The following is a 25,620-nucleotide window of genomic DNA, read 5'->3' as shown; positions in this document are numbered from 1 at the left end:
ATACTGATAGAATTATTAGAAAGCAACAATTCCATACATGACATTCCATTAAACCTGTATATCAACAAGTACCAGAAAAAAAATCCATCAGTAGTGTCTTTAATAGGTCTGTATACTTAACTAACTTTACATCTCTTACTGATTTAAAAGCCTCTTTCATGAAAAACTCTTCTGTACTGTGTCAGATGAGGGACTCATTTAATAAAAAAGTAGACCCTCAGAAACAATGACCCTTTCTTTTCTATCCTTTTCCATAAAAATATTTGTTAGGCCCGTGAACTTTTGCAGGCACATAAAGGCCATCTTGAAGAGATTGCACTTTTACATATTCTTGATTAACATTGTGAATTGCACTGTTGAAATGTCTCGTGTATGTGCCAGTTAGCCTGCATGTACAGTTCACTCATTGACATTTTATTTCTTAGCTTGTGAGTTTATTTTGAGGCTTCCAAAACAGGTGCATGCAATATGTCATTTGCTGGCTACTGTTTCCTTAATATTTCATATATGAGAAAGCAGCTTCTGTTTGTTTTGACTAATGATGCCATAACTTCTACTATGTATAGGTTTTCTGAAAATAGGACTTCAGCTTTTTTATTTCAAACTAATTTGTAATGGTAGCTGGCAATACAAATTTCCCATCTGTACCAATGTTCCCTGTAGAGACTGCCAGTAACTGTTTAAGTGCTTTTAATCTCATGACTGTGCTGCACTTCCATATCAGCTTCAGATGTCTGCGAGTAGAGAGGGAAAATCCAGTATCAGATTCCATGGAAGAGGAGAGGAGTCTTGAAATATGACACAGGATTAATTTATAAGATGAAAATCGGTGATACGTGTGTGTGAACTCAGGCGTTTTGTGAGTTTCTAGTAGGGAGGGCCAATAGCAGCATCTTTTCTGGAAACACAAGAAAAGTACCAGTGTTTTTTAGATAGACCAGTAAATTTCTCCAAGTTCATTGCAAACCCTGCTATTGTGTTTCAGCTTTGTTTTCTTGTGTGTTTGCTTCTTTGCTGAAGTACAAATGGCCAGTGCTGAGCAATTTGCTGCACAGCACACTTTTCAGGCCAGACCGAATTGCTGTAGCTGCTTTCTCTGACTGGCTTGTCCTAGGCCAGGGGATACCGAGCAAATGTCAAGCCCAAACCTTGCAGTTAAGCAATAACATCTGTTTAGGAAAGATCATTTCATTGGGATTTAAAGTCATCGGATGACAGCTGTTGACTATTTTTCATTGTGGCTCTTCTGATCTTGATTTCACGAGTTCTCCTTCTGCTCGTTGTATTGGCAGAGCAAGCTCCCACATGTGCCTACTCTTTCGGCAGAAGCATTGCCTTTTTTTTTCTTCTCTCTCTTTCTGGCCAGGATCCAAGATGAACATACAAATGGTAGATCCAGTCTCTTTATTTTTCTTTTGTTGTTTTTATTCTTCAAATGTAATGCCCTAAACCTAAGTAAATGTCATAGAACTAAGTTTAAGAACTTGCATATAAAATCAAGTATGGGCTGAATATCTGTTTTTCTGCTGAGATCCTTCAATCACAGACTTCTGTCTAACCACCAGCAATCTGTAGGTCAGTTGTTCCCTGCTCCGATTTCTTCAGATTTGGCAAACGTGTTGTAGAAGAATGAAAGAATAGAATTTGGTATCCATGCTGTCCCGCCTCTGCTTCAAAAATCATGCATTTGAACAGCCCAGTTGGTGCAGCACTTAAGTGGTTAACAAGGCTTTGGGACGGTTCCTCAAAATGCATTGTAGAGTCTGGCAATCCACGTGCATTTAAAGAAAGTATAAGAAGAACTACCATGTGACATCCTGCTGTGGTGCCATTTTCATAATTTTCCTATCAATTCAGTTTTCTTTTGTGAATCTGAAAGACAGTTTAGCTCATGATTTTTCAGACATTCAGGGAGTAAGCAGGAGGAAGAACCATTCAGAAGGTTCTTCCTGGCTGCATTGGGTCCTTACCACCTCTAAAGCATAACCAGAAAGCAGTCTTTAATAGCTGTATTTCAAGGCAAAGGGGGGAATAATTTTTGGTTTTTGCATGTTATAAACCTGTGGTTTTGATGCTGAATGCCCTTGATGCAAAAGTACTACACCACCTTTTAGCACTGACCTTTATTCTGTGATGTAGGACTTTTCGCAGCATCACATCTACCCTTCAGCTGATGCTGGCATTACTTCATACTGGTAAGAGGGAATCACCTAGCTAAAGAAATAAATAAGACTGGTCTTTCTATTTACTTGGTCTGGATGCTCCTAGTTTCCATTTGTTCCTTCCAGCTATCAAGTAAGAAATTTACATTCCTGTGATTTCATTGAAGAAAGGAGAGGCAAGTGCTGGGGAGAAGGTGTGTGCAAAAACTGTAAAATGTCAGGAGGTGGGGCTTACCTCTTCTTGTATAAAACTGACAGTCTTGTGATTATTTATCTAACTCTTAATCTGTGTAAAGAAGTGTGCTGGTTTAGGCTTAGGTAGAGTTAATTTTCTTCTCAGAGGGTGATGTGGGGCTGAGTTTTGGATTTGTGTTAAACACAGACTTTATAATAAAAGAGCTGGTTTTACTGTTGCTGAGCAGGGCTTTCACAGAACCAAGGCCTTTTCTGCTTTTCACAGAGCCATGCTGGGGAGGAAGCTGGGAGTACATGGGAGGCTGGGACAAAACACAGCAGGACAGGTGACCCAAACTGACCAAAGGGATATTCCAGACCATATGACATCATGCTCAGGATATAAAGTGGGGAAAGACGGAGGAATGGGGAACATTTGAAGTGGCAGTTTTGTCTTCCCAAGTCACTGTTATGTGTGATGGGGCCCTGTTCTCCTGGAGACGGCTGAACATCTGCCCGCCCACGGGAAGCAGTGAAATAATTCCTTGTTTTGCTTTGCTTGTGTGTGAGGCTTTTGCTTTCCCTGTTAAACTGTTGTTATCTCTACCTATGAGTTCTCTCACATTTACCCTTCCAGTTCTCTCCCTGATCCCGCTGGTGGGGGAGTGAGCAAGCATGTGCATGGGGATCGGCCGCTGGGGTTAAACCGTGAAAAGAAAAAAAAAAAAAAAGTTCAGCATTTATGTCATATAATTGCTTTTTTTTAATACTCAAGCAAACAGGAACTATGTTTTTCCTCAGATAAAACTGGGAGCTTGTTAAAAAGCCTTCATGTATAGTCAAAAGCAGCAAGAGATTATAGTGCAAACAGGGCATGATGGGCAGTTTCAGCACAAGTGGTGGCAATTACAAAACCTTGAAGTTGGTGTTGCAGGGTAATACTGCCATGTTACTGATGGGAACAAAGGTGGCTGTAGGGACATGTAGCCTGCATGTAGGGAAGTGGTGGCTGGAGGGGCATGTGAAAGGCAGAATGAGGGATAAGGGGCACTATGGTTGTTCCCTATGTTAGGGAGCAAAATAAAAGTTAACTATTGTTCAGGTGTAAAACTGAATAAATCTGAATGAAACTTTGATTGGTCATGCTTGGCAATTAAATTGGTCAGTTTCAGGCACACCAAGGAACAAATGCAGACTGGAGTAAGATGGTTGCTGAGATACTGTAATTTTTAGTTCTGTTGTACTTGCAAGAGTTGACTGTAAGGAGGTACAGCTGTAGAGCAAATAACTTCTACTACCAAATACAAAAAATAACTGTGGGACAAAGTTACTGTGAAGAAACAACTTGGGGTTAAAATTTAAAAAAAAAAAAAGTTTTTTCTGTGTGGTAGATGATGAGCACTGTCATCCTTTCAGGACTAGAGGTGAAGTGAATCACATCATGGTGCCAAGCACCAGCTTCTCAAACTAGCCTGTTTAGATCCAGTCAGGATGGTTGGGGGTGATGCCAACACTGGCCTGTGAATAAAATGTCTCAGATGGAGCTTCAGCTGAGAGCTCCAGTGCTGAGACAGCAGTCCCAACAAGCCCAGAGGAAAAGCCTGGATGCAGTCAGAAGCAGGCAGTTTTCAGAGATGACTGAAGTGAGCTGCATTAACTGAAGGGTACAGCAATGTCCAGCTGCTGCAGGGGCATGTGAGAAGACAACAGAGCTGTCATCTCTGCAATGGGGCAATGAGCAAAAACAGGGATTTGCAGGTGGGCATTACTGCTGGGATACTGTGCTAATATGAAGGGGTGGCCGTTGAAAACCAGGTTCTGCTTTCTGATGTGTAAATGATCGTGTAAAAGCAAATTTTTACAGAACTGCTATTTCTGTATGCTTTCAGGTAACAGGGCAAATGCCTGTTGTTCTTCTGGAAAGCAGGTATATTTTAAAATAATTATAAAATATTCATTTTGTGCAGAGAATATGCACTTAGTTTAAATCATAGCAAACAGACAAATGCACTTAGTCTCCCAAGAACTGTGCAAATGTCTTAATTTCTTTAAGCACTGCCATATTTCACTGACATAAAATGTCAGCTTGGCAGCAAGGTAAGATTTTAAAATAAATTTTCCAGTTTATTGTGTCCACAGAAACAAAAGAACATAGCCATATCAGTGTGTATGTACACTTCATATTTTGTTTATGTGCCTAAACTCACTATACTTGTGAAATTCTAGATGAGTCACCTCTGTTTGGTTGCTTCCTTGTCCTTTCTTGCATTTTTTTTTTTTCCTGACTAGTCTGGGCATCAGTGATTGACGCTGGGAAGAGAAATGCACTTAGGTGTCTGGTGAAATCTTTGACTGTTATAGAAGACGTCAGACATGACTCATGAATACTGGGAACTATAGCACAAAGGTAGATATTTTATAGCTTTAAAAATTCACAAAATACATTATTAAAATGACCACAAGATATATTAAGTTGGGGTTTTTTTAGATATTAAGAATTAGTGTTGTGGAATAGGGTTTTCAGTGAACTAGAGCGTGGTTTTGTGCTCAGTATGTGGGTGTATTTTAAATGTTACTCTTATCTTAGTAATTATGTGAATGGTTTTTTCAAAGTAAAATACCATTAAGTTACTGGTAAAAATTTATTTTCACACATGTAGAGTGAAAGTGAGACCTGCTGCAGCACACATGTGTCTGAGCTGGCACTTGACTGTAGTACGGGGACGTGGAAGGTGGGGATTTTTCCAGACATTTACAGACCAGTTTCTGCATGGAAAGAATCAACCCCAAACTAATAGAGCCTTTGGAACATAATGGCTCATGGTAACTCAGCTGCTTGCCAATTCTTACAAAAGCACTGTGGTTTCCTCCCACGTACCTCTGTATGCAGAGGAGCCTACAAACTAACACCTAAAATTTTCTGTAGTACAAATACCAGTTCTCAAGACGTTCATCAGCTGTGGAGATGAACTGGCTTGCTGCAGTGCTCTGCACAATACATTTTATGCTCCATATAACTTTTTTTATTTGTTTTGATAGTATCCTTTTTCATAGTGCTTTTTATATCTCAGAAATCCTTAGGCTCCTTATGCCAACTTGTTTCCTCAAGCTGCCCGCTTGCTGCATTTCTAGTCAGACCTTTGTTTCCAGACCATTTTCCTTCCCTATTTTGTGTGAGGCATGGGCAATAGGGTACAGTTAATTCCCTTCCGAAGAAAAAGTCACAGAGACAGCAGCAGCTGCAAACACCTCCCATCAAAGCTGCAGACAGAAAACAGCTGTCAGCAAAATGGTGTGTTTTACTCTGTACTTGCAGCAGAAAAGTGTGGCAAGGAATGAATACATTCCCAAACAGCAAGTGTATGGCAAGGAATGAATGCCTTCCCACTGAATTAGGGATGGGAAGGGGAAAAAACCCTACAAAATGCTGTATTTTATGCAGAGGAGGCTGCCTGTGAAACAAGTACATGAAACCTAAGGGCAAAGGCATACCTGTATAGAAGCCTGTGTTGTTACAGCCACATACAATCATAGTGGTCCTTGTGGGTTGCTTCCATTTCAGTGTATTCTGAGTCCATCTCCTAGATAAAAGTATTGTTTAAAAAAGACATGGCTTCCTGTAAAGATTTAGTTAGAGGAAGTTTGGAAATAGATTTCTTTGTTGTTTACTTCTATTTGCTACAATTAGATTCTGCAACTTCCTTCTGTTGGGAACTCAATACAAGAACACCCACCTGAAAGAAACCTATAACATTGGTGGTTTGGTTTTTTTTTTTTTTTTTTTTTTTTTTTTTTTTGTTGTTGTTGTTGTTGTTGTTGTTGTTGTTGTTGTTGTTGTTGTTTTTTCTCCTGTTAGGCTTTTGATAGGGCCTATTGAAGACTTACATGTGCAGGATCTACTGCTCCAGCTGGATCCCTACAAACCTATGAGGCCTGATAGGATTAATCCAAGAATCCTTCCAGAGCTGGCTGATGTAATCATAAAATGTCTCTTTTGAGTGGTCTTGGGATTCCAGAAGTCCAAACTGACTAGAAGCTGGCAAATACTTGTCCCTGTTTTCAAGAAGGGCAAGGAGGACCCAGGAAACAACAGGCCTGTCAGTCGCACTCCAGTGCCTGATAAAGGTATGGAGAAATTTATCCCGGAGGTACTGAAAAATACCTGAAAGACAACGCAGCTATTGGTCACAGCCAGCACAGCTTCATGAGAAGAAAGTCCTGCTTATCAACCTGGTTTCCTTTCACAACTAGGTAACCCACCCAGCTGACCAAGGGAAGCCAGTTAAGTTTTTGATACTGTCTCTCACAGGATTCTTCTGGACCTGATGTGCAGCCCACTGCTGAATAAGGTCCTGCTCTGCTCTGAGCTGGGGCAGCCTCGCCTTGAGTGCTGGGGTGTAGCAAAAACAGTTTTCCTATATGAGGAGCAGCTGAGGGCACTTGGTCTGCTCAGCCTGGAGGACACTGAGGACAGACCTCACTGCAGTTACATCTTCCTTGTGAGGGAAAGAGGGGCAGGCACTGATCTCTTCTTTGGTGGTGAACAGTGACAGGACTTGGGGGAATGGCCTGAAGTTGTGTCAGGGGAAGTTTAGGTTGAATACTAGAAAAAGGTTCTTCACCCAGAGGGTGGTTGGGCACTGGAACAGGATCCCCAGGGAAGTGGTCACAGCCTGACAGAGTTCAAGAAGCATTTGGACAATGCTCTCAGGCACATGGTGTGACTCGGGGCTGGTGCTGTGCAGGGCCAGGAGTTGAATTCAATAATTTTTGTGGGTCCCTTCCAACTCATTCTGTGATTCTGTAAATAATTACATGGTTCACTTCCAATGCTTTTTACATGATTCAGAAGGATTTTAAACTAAGGGTAATATTTATATCTTATTAATGACCCTACTAGACAATACATACATGAGTCTCCTATGCTCTCTGATGAGTTATAGTGAGCATAAGTGTTTCTTTGTAATCTGGATCCTCACAGGTGTGGTCCCGTTCCGTTTGTGTCTGTATATAAACGGCCAGCGTCATCACTCTATATCACAACGCTTGGATTAGCAACAAAAAGGCCCCATAAGCCCTGATAAAGGGCCGGGACTGCCACCTCTTTGCCATTTTTTAGGTTCTTTGGTGTTTGTGTTTTATTTTCTGTTCCTTTTCTCAGTTGCTACCATGCATGATGGGTCATGAAGTTGTAGTGAGGGGAAATGTTCAAGGTAATACTACTGAAGCAGACTGTAAGAGCTGTAGCAAACAAAACAAACTACTGCTTTGTTCAGTACTGAAAAAAAAAGAAAAAAAAAAAAAAGAAAAAAAAGGCAAGTAGATTGTTTTGAAAGAAGAAAAAATTGGTGCTATTTTAAAAAGCATGTAGTATCTTACTTCTCCTGCAGCTTTAACAGTACTGGCTATGAAGAGGCCTACAATATATTTAATTTCTGCATATTTTGTGCAAGAGTGTTATCCAGCTCTGCATTTTTTTTTCCTTACACAATGAGAAAGGCAAAAAGCAAGCTGGTTTCCTTTGCTAGCCTTTGCAGAAAAACCTGTGAAATGAAGCGTAACTCTGTTATGAATGGGATCCTGCAATAACCACGTCTGTGAGAGTCACTACATTAGAAGTCATTGTGGTGTCTCAGTGCCTTCTTGGACAACTTCCTAACTCTTGCTGCATTTGAAAGAACTTGCTGAGTGTCCCTTAATTCAGGTTTTGACACTATGCCTGCAAAGGGGAGGTCAGAAAATGTGGTGACGTGAAAAGGAACTGTACTCTTTGTAGTGAAGACAATGTTGAGGCAGGCTTTTAATTTGGATTCTGAGCCTAAGAACTTTTAAAAAGTACCCCGTTTATTTTTTCTCATTAACATCCTTTAAGAGATGAGTTCCAGGTTCTTTTCTCCTGCTGCAAAAGAAGGAATGAAGTCATGCTTTTTCCCATGTTTTTAAATTAATGTTGAACCACAGTGCAATGGAAAGACTATATGTACTTGAAAAAAAATTTATTTTGATAATTTTATTATTAGCAAAGAGGATTTGATATAAAACAATAGAGTACAGGAGAAATACTTTTACAGATTTTTGTGGTTTAAATTCTTACTCTCTGAAAGGAACAATTAAGATATCTTCTAAAAATTTAGAGATTCATTGATCAGAAAGAAGAGATATAATTGACATATCATTGCAAAATAAGCATCACAAGGGTATGAATGGGAGGTCTGACACAGTAAAATTTAACCTAAACATGGCAGAGAGAGCATGATGATCTTTGTTTTTTCTTCAGTCCCATCCAATCACCAGGATGATGGCAGGTAACTTTCCACAGTTTATTTCTGCTTCTGTCTAATCTTACGAGCCCCACCCCAGCCCCTGCTGATTTTATACTGAGGTTTTATAAATATGAAAAAGAAGTTACAAACAAAATTTTAAGTACACAGTACAGTTTCATTCATTTTCAGATTGCCCAAATTAATAAAGTTGTTCAAATCAAGAATCTTTGGCATCTGCAAGCCAGAATGATTGTATTACCAAAGTGCAAGGATAAATCCCAAAATTCTTGTATCAAAGAATTACCTAGAGCCAGAGTAACACGTGTGTGTGTGTGTGTAGTTTGTTTTGTGTGCATGTGTTCTCAGTTACAGTGGACCTCTGGAAATACAAAAAGGTAAATCTTTCTGTCAGCTGATTGTTTTAGCAGTCACATAATGCTTTCTTTGATGTCCTGGGTCAATGAAATCCTAGTACCATCGGGGTTTAGTAGAAGATCTATTAAAAGAGTTGTCTGTGATCTTTCCTGCAATGGAAACAGCATTTAAAGTTATTACTCTGTCACAGTGAAGGAATATCTCTGCATTCTTGATTGTCCCAGCTTTCCAAATTGAGTTATATTTTAGGTTACCAGTAGAGTGTAACTGTAGCTACAGAGTTAACAGTGGTCTCTTTAGCTTCCTAAAGCTACCACTACAAGGTCTGGAGAAGACAGGGAGGGATCCATGGTGGAAGCACTCTCTCTCTTACTAGCAAGTTACTCTGAAAATAATGTTGGAGGCAAGTTACCAGAGCAATACTGTGTGATGTGCTACATATCCACATACCTTCTCATCTTTAGCCAACAGTCCTCTTAAACAGTACTGAGGTAGCTTTTCCACCTTAGGCCATTTAGTGTCTAACATCAGGATATCATAATGTGTACTCATTCATTTTTTGAGAGAAAACAGCAAAAACATTTCTCAAAGGCTCTTAGGAAAGGTACATCTTGTTTTTTGCTCTAGGGCTCGACTCCTGTTCCTGCTGAACTGAGCCAGTGTGTAAAATCAGAACTGATATCAGCTCAGTAGGCACCGGAGGACGGGTCCATCAACAGCCTGGAACAACAGCAGCAGCTGTAAGTTGTTTCCGACTGGAGCTGCCACCATTTCCTGCAAACAACACACAGTGCTAAGCTAAAACTGCAGAGAGGATCATGACAGCATCCATTAAAGAGAAGACTATAAAACAAAAGCTTTATTGACAATTTCAGGTTAAACTCACAAATGTTATTTCCTCTGACCTTTAGGGAAGCATGGTAACCAAATTACTGTAGGCAATGCCTTACATTTGCAATCAGACTGAAAACTTAAGGAGCACTGTTTATTCTCAAATAAAACTCAAAGTCTTTGGTCCTTCCCAGGTTGCCTCTGCCTCTTATGCTCCATACACTGAACCTCGGACACATGTATTCATCACAGATCTGCCCATTCAGCAGCAAGGGATCTCAGCCAGCAAACACTCTCTGCCCTGCAAAGAGTCTCCTCTCCCTTCTCTTCAGGTGCAGAACTTAGCCACTGTGAACAAAGAGGAAAACAATCACTGTTCACCAATCAGCTAAGCTCTGCACCTCACCAGAGAGATCTCGGTCTCAGCAGAGATAGTTTTCGGAGGAGGTTCTTCCATGATGCTCTGCTGCTTTCCTCCGGTTTGGTGGGTTTGGGTTTGTTTCTCTCTCTATTTTTTTTTTTTTTTTTGTGTATGGATGTGTGTTTTTTGTTTGTTTGTTTGATAGATGGAGAGGATTCCACGCTGTGCACCCATCAGACTGTTAATGGTGAGTTTCATGCTAGCAGCTGTGGTCATGGCTGCGTGGTAATCCCTGGCAATGTGATTTTAATCTTAAGTCACAAATCATCATGCCAGGAACCCAAACAGCCATAACATTAAAAGAAAGCTGTGCAGACAGAGTATTGGACTCAGTATTTTTAGATTTTGTGTTATAGCTAACCATGCACTTCCACTCTGTAAAGTCAAAGGGGTAATTCTAGACTATTGCTAACACCTGCATACCATGTAATCTTCCTGTGCTAGATACTTACCATCAGAAACTTGTAGAAATTTTGATTTTATTGTTTCTGGCCTTCAGACACTTGAACACACCTACCAGATTAAGATTAAGAACTGTTGAACATAACTCAAATTCCTGTGAGTCCTTGATAATTGGGAGTACACAAGAGAGTCTATAGCAGTAACTATTTTAAAAGGTGTCTCTCCTACTGCTCCACTGATATCCTGCCACTCTACAGTCTGATCCACCTTTCCCAAAAAGTTTTCTTGGCAGGCACAGTTCTTGTCTATACAGAATAACAACATGGCTTTTCATAATCAAAGTTGCTTTCATAGTATCTGTCATTGGCTATATTTCACAGAAATATTGCAAAAAAACAATACAAAATCAAGTGGAACTCAGTCAAATACTGCTAGAACAGGAGAAAATTAAGATTTTTGCTTGGTATCAATTAGGTGACAATGTTTTTGCTAAATTAAGAGCCTGAATTTTGATACCACAAATCAGCTGTAAAGTTTTGTGAACAACCACAGCAATCAGTCTGTCGGATGAGTTGGATGATTAACCAAAAATCTGAGATATGCTGTACTCGAAGAAACATTCATTCATAACTTAATGGGTTATATGTTAAACATGCATGTGCAGACACTGTAAGGCTACCTCCAACTCCTCAGATAGAGAATTGGAAAGTATCCTTGCAAATTTATAGCCTACAGCAATCTTCATTCCATAAGTATTTTTGTAATTTTGCTTTTTCTGATGATTCCTCTCCTTTAATTTCATAAACAAGTTAACTTCTTCCTGTTAAGGCTACTTTTTTACCTCATAATCAATCTTCAAAACCTCCATATCCTTAACACAAAAAAAAATGTGAATTATCTGCTTGTTCTCACATGATATTTACTTCCAAGTCCACAGTTTCATATTTCCACTGTGGGATCAGGCTTTTTTCAAAGACTATCCTGCCTGTCAAGTAAACATGCAGCTCCATTAGACAGAAATGCTCCTAGCACAACTGAAATTTTTGTAAGCAGTGTTAGGAATACAGGATGGGAAACAACTGTAGGCAGAGCATGGCCTTCTTTGGCCATTTGAACTTACAGTTGCCTCTTGTACAGTCCTTTACAACAAAGCCATTCTCCACGTTCTCCAGCTATGCCTACATGTATGTAACTCACTGCTCCCGCAGCTGGGCTTAAGAAAAAGAAAAAAAACAAGCCAACAAGATATATGACAAGAGTTATTTGTCAGCCTAAGCAGCCACATGTTGTATGGTATGCCATAGTTTACCACGTTCACTGAGCTCTGCATATTCTTTCTATCTGAAGCAAAATCAGGGTGTTAGGATTAAAATGAAAAATCACCTTTTCAGAATAACATCTCTGCCACCACTTTGGCTGAGGATGCATCCATATGTTCTTGTGCTGCAGCAAAGCATTTCCGTGCAAGTTCCTGTTGTTTTGCATCTTCATTCACCATTAATTCACCATAGAGATACACACCCATAGCCTGAAAGAGGAACATAACACACAAGCATCCCACCACCAGTAACAACTAGTTAGCAGGGGTTTTGACATTGACTCTCTACTTTTCATTTAAACTAAAAATATAACAAAATAGACAATCCAAAACACAGAAAATACTATTTACTCTTTAATGTCTATTGTCCCCCCAGAAGAACTAATTTTCTCTGTGTCTCTTTAGCCTAAGGACGGTTGTCTATATGCTGTGTTGACTCTGCAAAAACAGATTACTAATGTAAGAATTTTGTGTTATGGCATGACAAGAAAATCACTCCTCACCCCACTTTCCTTGCCACTGTTCAAGTTGAATACTGTTTCCTTTTACCTATCTGGTTTTTTTTCCAAATGTTCCTTAAGAAAAAAGCTTCTCCTTCCTTCAACAGGATACACATTTTCTTTCCAATTGTCATATTTACTCACAGATCCATGAACAAAGACTGAAGTACTCCACTCTAAAATTCTCATTTGGCAGTTCTGTAACTGGACATCAACTGAATATGGTCACATCTATGTTTCACTCCCTTTATAGCACAGATACAGTTTAATATGCATAAATGCATAAATTCTGGTTGGGTATGAAGACAGTCTTTTCCTAACTATTTATTCTGAACATAGCAGCTATAAAAAAAGGTAATGGGGCTCCTGTGAGGAGATCTGGGTCCCTTTGACCACTGCCAACAAAGCTCTGGCTCAGGAAACATATTGGAGATTGTCTTTTTTTTTCTGATCATACTTTTTTTTCAGCTAATTACAGGAATTCAGTAAATGCTAAACTGCACTTACCAAAATAGGATTACGTATGTGACAAAATATTAGCAGCTTAGCATGCTGACTTTTACAGTTACTGTTTGGACACTTGCAGAAGTGGAAAAATTTGGACAGCATTGAGAAAATATAATTTTTAATGCTATTCCTCACAATTTCCAGCATTGGCTGGTAAGCCTTAAAAACCCCTTCAGCCAGAAGAGAAATTTAAAATTTTAAAAACAACTGAAGTAAAAGAAGAGAGTCCTAGAGTGGCAGGAACCTGCCAGACTCCTTGCCAATTCTCTAAGCGTACTGTAACGCCAAGAGAACCAAAACCTGAGATTTCCAAGCTTTGCAGCTGCACCAAGGTCTGGCAGCCACACAAATGGCCTTGGAGCTGAGCTCCAGTTGCTCTCATTGAGAAATTTTAAATGGTGAAATTTTCTTACTATAGGAACTACCTTCTCTACCCAGCATCAATAACTCTCCCCTACGTCTAAACATTAATATACCATCTGTATAAACACTCTAGTGTTTTGTAGAACTTCAAAGGATTTAAACAGTCCATTTGCATTTTTCTGCAGACTTTTAAAAATGCCATGTTACATGATCAGTACAGACATGCAACTGCTCTGATTTATGCACTAATCGCACCAGAAGCTCGTTGTGCCGTTAACTGTATGCACTGCTGAAGTAAATGAAATTAAGATTACATTAAAAAGTTGCAAAAAATGTCTTTATGTGACATAATAGCTATTCCAAATATAATGCAATTCTGTATGGTTTTATCAACTGAAGGGTTTCCTAAACCCCAAACCCCCAAGTTCTGCTGGTGGTTATCTCCATCCTTTCATAGAATATAAATATGCACAAACTATGTAACTCCTTATGAAATAATGTTATTTTATGTCTTTTTTGCTTGTTTGTTTTAATACAGAGCTTGCCAAGAGCTCTGGGGCCTGTTCACTGCTGAGATATAAATAGGAGGTATACTTCTGAGCTAGAAGAACGCTAGAATGAAAAAGTGCAATAATTTAATTGTTGCCTGAAAGCAGAAATCCTCATTGGCTGTAAACAGCTTTGTTCATTGTCAGCATAAAAGGGAAAGACATTAATATCTTGCCTAGATTTTGACGCATCTTTACCATTTTCTATTTTTTAACAAACACTTAAATATTTAAAATTCATCCTAGGCAGTGAATGTCTCCATTTTATAGGGCTCATAGTGAATAAAGAGAAATAAAAGTGAAAATAGAAAAAGAACAAGGCAGAGGTGCAATTAGAATTAAAAGTTCACAGTGGCCTAAATAAAAGGCCACAGTAAAGGAATCATGTATGTCCAGCCTTTTAATGCCTTCACAATCCTCTCTTACCATGTCCCTACCCATGGAGGGGCTAGCATTCCCTGGATGTGCTACACTACTTCTGGCTGTCATCTTCAAAACTGAGGTTACCACAGCACTGACTGCTTTGCACCTACCTATACTTGCATTGACATTCATAGCCACACTTACCTTCCTCATCCTGCAAAAGGAACCTGCTGAGAAGTATGTTCCTAGCATCACTCATACCTCTGGCTTGCATAAAATGCAAGGAGAGGAGGAATTCTATCCTATTTCACCACTTGACAGAGGATTAGCAGTCTTTAGGTTTAGGTGGGGTTGAGTTAGCCACTACTCTAAATGGCTTCCCCTACAATGTTTAGGGGACCACAGAAGAAAAAAATGAGTACACAGCCAAGTTTTTGACAAACTGCAGCAAGAAAACATACTAAATTTTTTTTTTTTTTACTTCAACATAAGGGTGTTAAAAAGTTGATTGTTTTCAAAATGCTAGTAAAAATGTAGCTTACTTGATCCTCTCTAAGGAATCTCTCAATGTCTCCATACCCAGGCTCATATTTGTGTTTAATGACAAGTTCACACCACCGATGACGAACCTTTGGGAAGAAAAATAAAACTAGGTGAAAAACAAACAAACAAACAAACCCCTGTATTTTGTCTGAGTGTTGATAATACATCTGTACCAGTTTGGCTTTTTCATATTTTTTGGGTTTGTGTCTTTTGGCAGGCTGCAGCCTGACAAGTCAGTCAGCTGGAAAGAGGAGCCAGAGCTCTGTGCTCCTCAGCCTGGGCTTTGGAAATCCAGGATGCCCAAAGACAAACTTGTGATTCTGTGCTAGAAACTAACTCAGATCCAGGCACACATGTGCAGCATCTTCACTGCCACTGTTTCCAGTCTTTGACTTTCTGTCTTTTAAGTTAGGCTAGAGGTTACTTCTTTCATATTGTCAAAAGGGGGTCATGGGGGGTGGCAGGAAACAAAGATTACCACTGCAAAGGTCTGGAGAAGCCACAAAATATAACTGATAATATCCCCTATTTAAGTGTATCATACAAGTGATAAAAAGGCTTAAAAGTAATTCTGTACCAATATTAAATCCATGCCAAAAGGGAAAAAGGTACATATCAACCCACGAGACAGGGAGCTTTCACTTAAATTAATCAGTTTTGCTACTAACAGTTTTTAAGCACATTCTTAAGCATTTAAAATTCATCTGCATTTAAAAAGCTGTCATGCTGTTCTACCAATGCACATGGATAAAACAGTTATTGACACACTGTAACAAAGTTTTCAAGCAAATTACAACTGAAAAAATGGTTTTACTTAAGTAGTATGAACATGAATTACATGTGTGTTGTCTTTACATTTTTGAATTTGTTCTTAGCCACTCTTGTGGCCTAAGTGTCATCTTACTCTCCAGTAAGGCTTTTCTGATTCAGGCAGTGATCAGCCTAACATTTTATATTCCATTAGCAATTCAGCACTGATAGTAAAGGAAAACAGTTAAATGGAATAACTCCCAATGCTTGTGTTTCAGCCTTTTCTCTTACCATCTTTCAAAAGACAGGGCACCTAATGAAAATCACCTTTCATAGTAAGAGTGAAATGTTAGCAGTTTTAGTAGTTTACGAAACTGAGCCCAAATTATGCTTATATCAAGTAGCTGAATATGAACCTTTCTCTGAATGACAGATGTAGTGATGACATTGAGAACTGAAGACAGAAAGGGAGAATGGGGAAAAAGGTACTGTTGCTTTTGGGAATAAGGTTTTGAAAAGAATTTCCTTTTCATCCTAGTCCCTGGCAACTTTTTAGCTCTGGAAAAAATTTCACAGAATTACATTAGATTAGATGTCAATCCTATTAGCATACTAACAAGTGATAAATGCTGACAGGTCCTGTGTGCCTGATACCTCTTTTTAGCTGACCACTTAAACAAAATAGTTTGAAGACACCTTATGAAAATAAAAAAACTGTGAAGTTTTGGGGTTGGGTGGATTTTGCACTCACTGCATTTAAGATACTAAATAGCTACAGTGCTGTGCATGATAGGGAATAACTGCTGTGTCTTACAGCTTTATGCTGACAAAATAGCAGCTGCTAGGACTCCTGCTAGTGGAACCAGAGCTAAATTTACAAAAGAAATGGCTTTCCAAAATTCAACTCACTTTGTTGTAGATGCCCATATTCACAATGCAGACCTTCAAAACCCTACCCAGCTGCTGCTTCTCTCAGGAGACACTAAATGTTTCTCCAGTATATCTTCCCAGGCAATCCAGCTTTGTTACAGGGTGTTTCTCAGCACCAAGCAGCTCCTTGCCCAGATGAAACTACCCAGACTCAAAACTTAACCGTACACCTATCTGTAAGATGAGTTAAGCAAACAATACAGACACATTTAAAAGGCTGTAGATACACTTTTCCCTGCAGATTCTTCCATATATAACAAACAAACAAACAATCCAAACAGAATTACTAATGTATTTTGATAGCAATGAGGAGGAGAAAGGGTCTGTGGTCCCCTCCTGTGATCACTGCTCTTCTACATCTCATGATCCAGCAGTTACAGCACTTACCCAGGAGGTAAGCAATCAAGTGCAGCTTCTGTGGCTGCTCATGACCTCAAACTGTGCCTTCAGTGAGAATATTTCAACAGCAGGGATGGGGCTGTCTTCACACCTCCTGGTGGAGCTGTTATTTCCCCTGCAGTTATTAAAGTATTTATTGATGTAAATGTGGAGTCACAAGACTTAAGGGCCTACATTTCTGAGTACTCTTTACAACAAGTAGGGACTTGGCTGGAAGAGCACTGGAGCCAGTTTGCCCCCAAAGCACCTTCTTGGTGCAACCATTGTAGTTGCATGGAGGGCAGAACAAGAAGTTCTATCTGTGAAGGCGTTCATGTGGTCTTACTTTCTGACATATTAAAGTCATGTATGAGTGACACTGCATCATGGCCTGAGCATCTGAATTCCAAGGGCTTTGGAAAACACAGAACTAAGCTGTGCCTGTTCCCTTAACTGTTCCTTCCTCCATATGGCTTCTGTCCTTGGCAACCAACCTTTATTCAAATAGTTAAAAAGAAAATTATTTATTTGTTGAGTGAGATCTGAGACAGCACACACTTTTCTTTCTCTCTTTTGCTTTTTTCTCTTTCTTTCCCAGGGTGAGTATAAATCCCAGCACATTCCCAGACCTGAAATGCTGGCACTTTGCCATCTGGGGCAGCAGCAGCATGTCTCTTATCCTCAGATTGCATATTTGCCTCCTGTATGCCCCAAATATTCCGGTGGCAGAGCAAGCTGCAGGAGAACCAATGGCTGCTGAAGGGCCTGTGAAACCATCAGCTCAGTCAGCCCTGCTCTCTGACTTGTGCAAGACTCCAGAAAGCAGAGCACAGAAACCAAGGCTGGCTCCAAGTTCAAGAGGGGCAGGGGGGCCTTGCACAATGTGGACTGAAATATATTGGTTACATTCCTGCCCTCTGCGCCCTATGGTGTGTAGACAGCCGTGCTGCCCAAACTGCAGCTACAACAGTTTCTCAGACACATGAACTATAAAGAAGGAATTTTTCTATGCTACTCCATAGCCCTAAGGCTGATTCCACAAACATAAGAATTTTAGTCACATAAGAGTAGAGTGCAAAAGAAAACCCCAGTTCCCAGCGTCTCATCCAATGCTTAGAGTGGCAAGAGCAAAATGGGCCCCACAGCTTCACAGCCTAATGAATGAGTCATGTGAACAGGCACTTTCAACAAAACAGTTTCAAACGGAAATTTTGTAAACTAAGTTGCTTGTGGTCAGACTGGGCTAACCATACCACATCCTGTGCATGCTCTTCTTGGCTTTGCTTTTCCTCCCAGGAGCAAATACTCAGTGGCAAAAATAAGAATTCATTAGTCCTCTCGCAGTTTTCTCTCTGCATGTTTAGCTGTGCTCTTCTACAGTTCAGAGATTCACAGCATATGTCGTTTTGGCTGGTTATATCATAAACAATATAAACTAAACCTGAACAGTAATTTACAGCAATCCATCCTGTTATTGCTGGCAGAAAGCACGGAGGACTTTGCTGGATCTGAAGCAACACCTTTAACTGCTCACCCACCCACCCACCCACACTCTCTTACTGGTTTGGCAGCTGCAAGGACTCACATGCTGATATTGGAATTGAAATTTATTTTCGCAGCCTGCAATACCAGGGTGAGAGCTGTCCTCCCAAGTCCAGGACTGATGGCTGGCACTCCCAAGGATGGGGAAAAGTAGGGCAGTGTAGTGATGGAGGTCTGCTGACACCTTAGGTTCCTTGTGGATGGACCTTCATCGCTTAGAAATTTTTTTGTCCTCCCACCCTGCTTTTGGAGATGGTGGGGGCCTTGCCACTGCCAGTTTTTTAAGCTAAATTAAGTTTTTAACTGTGTGTTTTGCAACACAATACTCGTATTAGTAGTGCATTTCTGAGGCACAGTCCAGTAACATGAAGACATGAAGACTCAATGTCTCAGGTACAAAATTTAATTTTTGCTAAGTACCAACAACATTGAGATCTAAGCATTGGCACGTACCTACACAAGACATAGTGAAGGGATGCCACTGTCAGACAGCAGAGTCCCAAATACAGGAGCAGCAGCTTATACAAATAATTCCAGGAGCCTCATAATATCTTTTAATTTCATTTTTGAGAAAAATACACAGTATTGCACAATATTATTTGTAACTCAAAAATACCTGCATTTGGACAGAAGATACCAAGACCAAAATTTTCTTGCTCTGTTTTCAGACAATGCAAGCTGCTGCATGAGATTATTTGAGGGGCAAACAAATTACATAAAATATTCTAATAATCTAGCTCTAAGGCAGTCCCTTTAACAACGTGGGCCAAGACCTTTTGGGAGATGGTGCTTTAAGCCATGTAAGGTACTAAATACAAGGCTTGACTTTCAAAAGAAAAGCTCCTAGTGACATACATACCTGAGAAAAAATTATTTTAAAGGTATTTTGAACATGTCTTAAATTAAAGAGATACTGACTGTTTCTGACTCAGGTGATAAATTATTTTGCCTAATCCATGTTATTCTTCCCTGGCCCACACAACCACAGAATCATAGAATCCCAGAACGGAATGTATTGAAAAGGACTTTAAGAATGATGCAGTTTCAACCCTCCTGCCATTAGATCAGGTAGCTCAAAGCCCCATGCAACCTTGGTCTTGGATGGGGCAACTTCCACAGAATGGAAAATTTCTGTGGGAAACCTGTTCCAATCTCTATCGACTTTCAGAGTAAAGAAGTTTTTCTAATATCTAATCTAAGGCTACTCTCAGTTTAAAGCCATTTTCCCATGTCCAAGACTATGCTCTTGCAAATAGTCCCTTTCCATCTTTCTTCCAGGCTCCTTTCAGGTACAGGATAGCTGCAATTAGGTCGCTCCTTCTCTTCACCAGGCTGAACAAACTCAGTTCTTTGGCCTTTCCTCACATGAATCAGAGAATCTCAAAGAATCACAGCTGAGTTGGAAGGAACCCTTAAGAATAACTGAGTCCAATTCTCAGAGTTGCATACAAGAAAAAAAAAAATTTACTTCTGAGGTCTACCCATAAGATTTAGAAAACAAGTAATTTAAACCATGCCTTTATTAAAGGGAGAAAAAAGTTAGACTTTACTAAGCTTTTGGTCTGCAGAATAGGAGTCTAGCTTCAGGGAAAATTAGTACATTTTGCTAATAGCTGGATCCAATTAAAAAGGCGCCAAAAGACAAATCTAAATCACAAAACAAAAGCAACGTACTTAAAAGATCTCAGAAAATGGATCATTTGAAATAGAGTAAGAGCTATTGTCCAAAAAAGTGGAACCTTTATTAAAGGTATGGGGCATCTGTGATCCTTACCAAATACAGGTTCAGACTCTATTGAAAAAATCATTTGAACCACTTGACTCTTAAATGTTAAAGAGTCTCAGAGGTCAGACTCCAGTCTAATTCACAGAGGAAAAAATAGAGAATTTTTTCAAATAACCAAGTTATGCTACAACAGATTAATTTTAATTAACAATAAGGAAGCATTCCAGAGCACCTGAATGCTGCTCTGTTTCATCTGAAAGCATTTGTCAGAACCCAAGAGATCCCTCTGGATGCCCTGGATGGCTCAAAACCCTGGCAGGGGCTCGGAGACCCTGGCAGGAAGCCAAAGACACTTGGGAATTCGATCTCAACCCATGGAGCAAATTACCAACTTTGTATGAAGAATTACAAGTCACAAAAGTTTAAGTAGAATAACAGTAGTTGTCACAGGGTGAAAGGTGGAATTTTGAAGAATTTGAGTATGGGGGTCTAGGGGGCAAGATGGAGGGATTTGGGCATTGTCCTGTCCTTCTTCCTTCTTCTTCCTAGCCTCCATCTTCTTGGTGATGGTGGCACTTTAGGATTGGTGTAGAGCAGAAAGTCACTGTCTAACACAGGTGATAGGTATTGGAACATAACTGTAAATATCAAATACGTAGTTTGTAGTATAAAAGACAACACCAGCCTGGGGGTGGGCGGAGTGTGCCTCAGACTGACCTGCAGGACAGACCTCGGCAGGCCAGACAGAACATGTTTTAGATAAAAAAATAATAAACAACCTTGAGAATGACAGCCGAAGACTCCTGACTCCTTCTTCGCCAGCTGGGTTGGGGAAAAGAGACTTTTTAACACACCTCGGGGTCACCTTGACCAGAGGAGATCCCGAGAGCATTTATCACCAGTCTTTTACTATCTACATATAAATTGGATTCAAATATTAGATCATTTGCCTGCCTAATTAAGGAACAAATGTTGCCAGACAATACTTGAACTAAAAAACAGTTTTTACAGTTGTTTAGCATGGAAGAATTGCAGTTTAAGAACTGCCAATTTTACAGCGCATTTAATGACTTCCCCCCCCCCCACCCCCATCTTAGCTGAAACAGTTATTCTTTAATTTACCAGTGGCTTTTCATTCTATATAGTCTGAATTTCAAGTGGGACCTCCTATCTTTTATGCCACAGTAAACACAGACCTCAGAAGGTGAATTTGATTTAATTGAAACTTGTGCAAGTGAGGGATGCTGAGGCAGCCCACCAGGAGCAATTAAACAGCTTTTTGTGTTACACTGTGTTGACAGACTATCAGTTTGGCAATCTGAAAGAGTGTACTCAAAGAGCCAAAAACCTACTGGATGCAAACAGAATGGATTCATCACTTTTACAATGATTCTGTAATTGTGATTATTATGTTTGCCAAGGCTTTGTCAGGAGACTGAGTAAAGAAGCCATCTATCAGCTTAAATTAGTTGTGTTTTGGACTAAGAACTGGACTTTTCATAGCCTAAGTTTTCTCTCAGGTCTTGTAGCACTTGTAGTGTTGCAGCGCCCAAAGAATCTAGAGGCCAGATACAGCACCACAGCAGCAGCAAACTTTAAGGCAATTTTTCTTCCTGAGATCCTCATGGCATCAGGATTCAGTTAACACTGTTTCTCACAGTGCAATGCTCTGTTTCGGTATAAAACCTTTCATTTTCCAGAGCTATGGCCAAAATGATGATAACATTTCAAATTTTAAAAATGGCTTTTGGTAGCCTTACTCAAGCTGTATTTCACTTTGAGTACTGGAATGAGCCACAGTTCAGTAGCTGGACCTGAGGCAGACTGAGCTCACAGAGCTCCACCATGCTCTGCATGTGACATCACTGACTGCATAAGCAGCTCCAGGTTGTATAGGCAGATTGTACATGCCATTCCTGCCACCTTGGATAACCTCCTTTCCTGCTGTGCAGCACAACATGAGTATCTCAGCCCACTGACAACCCAGCAAAAAAAGAAAAAAAAGCATGGTCTTTCAGGAAACCCTAAGGCACTAATGAGCTGGCAGATCAAAACTTTGTCAGGAGCTAAGTGTAGTTTGGAGGAGGACTACGTAGAGGTCTAAAATAATTTAAAACCTGGATTATGAGCTGGTCACTAAGAAGTCACTTAAAAGCTAATTCTAGCAGAATATCAGACATTAGATTTTGGTAATATTGGTAACAATATTCTACTTCTGTAATTAATTTTTCTTCTTCTGATTTGTATTTCTGCAGAGATCTAGCAATTGCACACATGAAGGGTGCTGGAAACAATGAAGAAGGACATGTAAGTCCCATCTCTCCTTCCTTAACAGCACTGATGAAGAGCTGTGGGTAGAGCTCATGCAGCAACTGCCTATATTTAGTAGCAGAAGAGAAAGGTGGGGCACAATCAAGGTTTGAAAGGCACATTCTGTTGTTTGGTCAATGGCAGACTGTGGGGCAGCTGGTAGCATTTGAACCTGTACCTGTGCTAGTGTGCCCATGGGCCAGGCAGCATGCCTCCACAGTTGTGCAAGCCTCAAGCAGCAGCAGGTGCCCACTTGAATCTTCCTATTTATAAATGTGACTTACAGGCATGTATTTCCTTCCTGACCTTTCTCCTCTGCTCCATCTGCATGCTCCTGTTTTAGCATTCACACAGTTCTACATAACACAATGTTAAAATTTATATAGTACCATAGCCTTACTCAAGAGCAACCTCATCAGCTTCCACAGGCTGTAAACATGACTCCACTTCCACCTGCAAATAAAACATGTATCTTTCCCACAGACAGCACAGAGGCTCTTTTCTACATGACCAAACAGAAGCCAGGAATCATAAAACATGCTGCTTCAGAAAGCCCAGGCAGAGCAGCAGGCAACCTTGCTGTGATCAAAAAGCCATAGCAACCAAAGGACAGCACTTCAGGACAGGATTCACTCTTGGCAAGGCAGCAAATGCTGGGGACTTGTTTGGAGAAGACAAATGCTCTTTTTTCCCCCACTTCAGGCTTACAGCAGAGAGCTCCCAATTACAAACCAGACACTCTTCTCCCTATGTGGGCCCCATCTGTGATCAAGGACAGCTGTGTTGGTAGAAAAAAAATTTTCCAAAAGAAGTCAGAAAAGGCAAGAGACTAAGAAGCCATGTCTAATCCTTTTTCAAAGGTGGCACTGGCTGTGTCTCTCTTCTGATGTCAAAGTTGTCACTGTGAATAAGAAGCTTGGTTGGGATGCCTAACTGTGTAATCTCAATGCTCTTCAGCATGCCCCTCCTTACCCTGTTTAACAGGAGATGGATACAAAACAGGATGGTCTCCAGCTTTACAGCAAACCAACAAAGTGATGATAGGAAAATGACCTGGAGAATAGTTAGAAGAGAAAATGCCACCAGCAGCAAAGCAGTGTGACAGCTTCAACAGCACTGTCTGGGAGACCACATTGCCATGGTGCCTGAAGGCTTTTCTCACAACATGCACATTTGCACTGCCACTGTCCCCCCATGCTGGGGAGAGCAGCTCCTATACCGTAGTGCATGTAAGGTAAGGAAATGTTTAACACAGCATGTGAACTCACTTAATTTCAAAAACAAAGGTTTTAAAAAATAAATCTTAATTTAAAACATAATGCACTACTTCTACTGGAACCAAATGCTTCCCGTTTGCCTGCATTTTCACAATTGTCTGCTCAGCATGCTGGAGCACCAGTGCCATTCACAGCTTGCAGCAAGATGAAGATGGCAGAAAAGATGTCACCATCTGCCTTTTCACTGGAGATGTGTGCTGAGCTTGCTTTACGGTGGTGCTGCCAGCTCTCGGGAGTAAGGCTGCCTTCTGGCTGGTGATAGAAACAATGCTTGTGCCACCTTGCCTGCTCTCCATTCCTGCTCCTTCCTTCCTCAGCAGAGTGCTCTGGTGGGAATGGTTGCATGTGTGAAGACACGGTCTGAGGGTGACTATGGAGACAGTGCTCATACTCACCGAATGGGAGGGCAAGGAGGACCAGATCCCAGCCTAAGGTTCAACCAACATCAGAAGGGTATTGCAGGGACAAGCTTCATGCCTTCAGGAAGGTAAGCTTGACTTTGGCACTTGTTCACATCCAAACGGATGCTTTTGCCAAAATGCAGCAACACAACTGTCTGCCATCTCGTATACAGCCCCATCCACATTCCCTGTGACAGCCTGCTGAAACACCTACCTACAATAACGGCTAGATTATGACAGAACATAGAATGAGTTGAGCAGGAAGAGACCTTAAAGATCACTTCGTTCCAACCCTCCCACCAGTGGCAGGGAGACCTTTCACTAAACCAGGTTGCTCAGAGCTTCATCCTACCTGGCCTTGAACACAGCCAGGGATGGGGCATCCACAGCTTCTCTGGGCAACCTGTGCCAGTGCCTCACCATCCTCACGTAAAGAATTTCTTCCTAATAACTAATCTAAACCTACTCTCTTTCAGTTTGAAGCTGTCACCCCTTGTCTTATCCTAACAGTATCTCTGGAATCAGCAGAAATTTATATCACCATAGGAAGCAATTAAAACACTTCTCATTACCACTGTCTCTTCTGGCTGTCTCCAGATAGAGTCTGCTTATAATTTTTACCCATATAGTGTCTGCATATGTGTTTCAACACAGATTATTTATATATGCACATAAAAACATGCTGGGTTTATAAATCCAACATTACAGTGGAAAAAAAGCACATAAACATATACATCTGATGCAGAAATTCAACTCTGAAGAGTTTGAGATCAAGCACACCAACAGTCGGTTACCAGTTATTATTAAATTATATCTCCTGTTCAGCAAAAGGAAAGGCTGCTGTAAGTATCAAGGCAACAGTAAGCTATCCCCTTTGCCTATGCCCCTCTCTCCATCCCTCTGCTTCTACTTCATCCGTCTTGTAGCTAGAGGCGAAAAAACCTTTTATCTTTGGTCTCCCACAGTGACTGTGGTCAAAACATTTGTTATTTCCAGGCAAGGTTACTGTCATAGGCAGAATCTGGAACTCCATATGAAAATAAGACTCAATTGCAAATTCCAAGCAATGAACAATGTGGCTGCCTGTGTTTTCCATAACTTATGTCACAGCCAGCCTACTCAGTCCATGCTCACATCCTTCTAATCTCCCATTGCTTAAAACCTGGATTTCCATTTTCAAAATAATTACATACAAGATTTTTACTCCAAAGACAAAGACCTTTTGCATCACTCTTATATTCATTCTCCCTTCTTCAATGTCCAGCAAAAATTAAATGAAAAATACGTTGATTTTATAAACTCAGAAGAAATATGCTCAATCCTTCAATGAGAACATTTAGATTTTTCTCTGTGTTTGACATTTTTTAGTCATCTTCTCCACTTCTTTTATTCTCTGTTGCTGGAATACAGTTATGGTTGTTGCTTAGGACAATGCCTACGCCACATGTAACGCAACAAAATTCCTCTTCTTCCTCAGGACACTGCAACTCCAGCTGGCACAAGGGTTGAGAGTAAGACATCAGACTTTACCCACAT

General features: G+C 40.4%; 1 protein-coding gene across 3 annotated transcripts in view; it reads right to left on the bottom strand.

Annotated features, from left to right (window-relative positions):
* Positions 1-8,333: 8,333 nt before the first annotated feature.
* LOC121333266 (aminopeptidase O-like) overlaps positions 8,334-25,620 on the bottom strand; it is a 38,963-nt gene continuing 21,676 nt past the window's right edge. For all 3 annotated transcript variants that reach the window (XR_005952263.1, XR_005952262.1, XM_041399471.1), the window contains exons 3-5: positions 14,770-14,856; positions 12,012-12,156; positions 8,334-9,123 (exon numbers count right to left, since the gene is read on the bottom strand). Coding sequence is in view for 1 of the 3 variants with exons in the window: in XM_041399471.1 (XP_041255405.1) it covers positions 12,016-12,156; positions 14,770-14,856 (228 nt within the window). In the remaining 2 variants the exon portion in view is untranslated. The remainder of the gene's footprint in view (positions 9,124-12,011; positions 12,157-14,769; positions 14,857-25,620) is intronic.

This window comes from Onychostruthus taczanowskii, unplaced genomic scaffold (genome assembly GCF_017590055.1).
Source record: "Onychostruthus taczanowskii isolate IOZ18803 unplaced genomic scaffold, ASM1759005v1 scaffold160, whole genome shotgun sequence".
NCBI lineage: Eukaryota > Metazoa > Chordata > Aves > Passeriformes > Passeridae > Onychostruthus > Onychostruthus taczanowskii.
The sequence above is the reverse complement of the archived record's forward strand: the minus strand, read 5'-3'. Positions and strand labels throughout refer to the sequence as shown.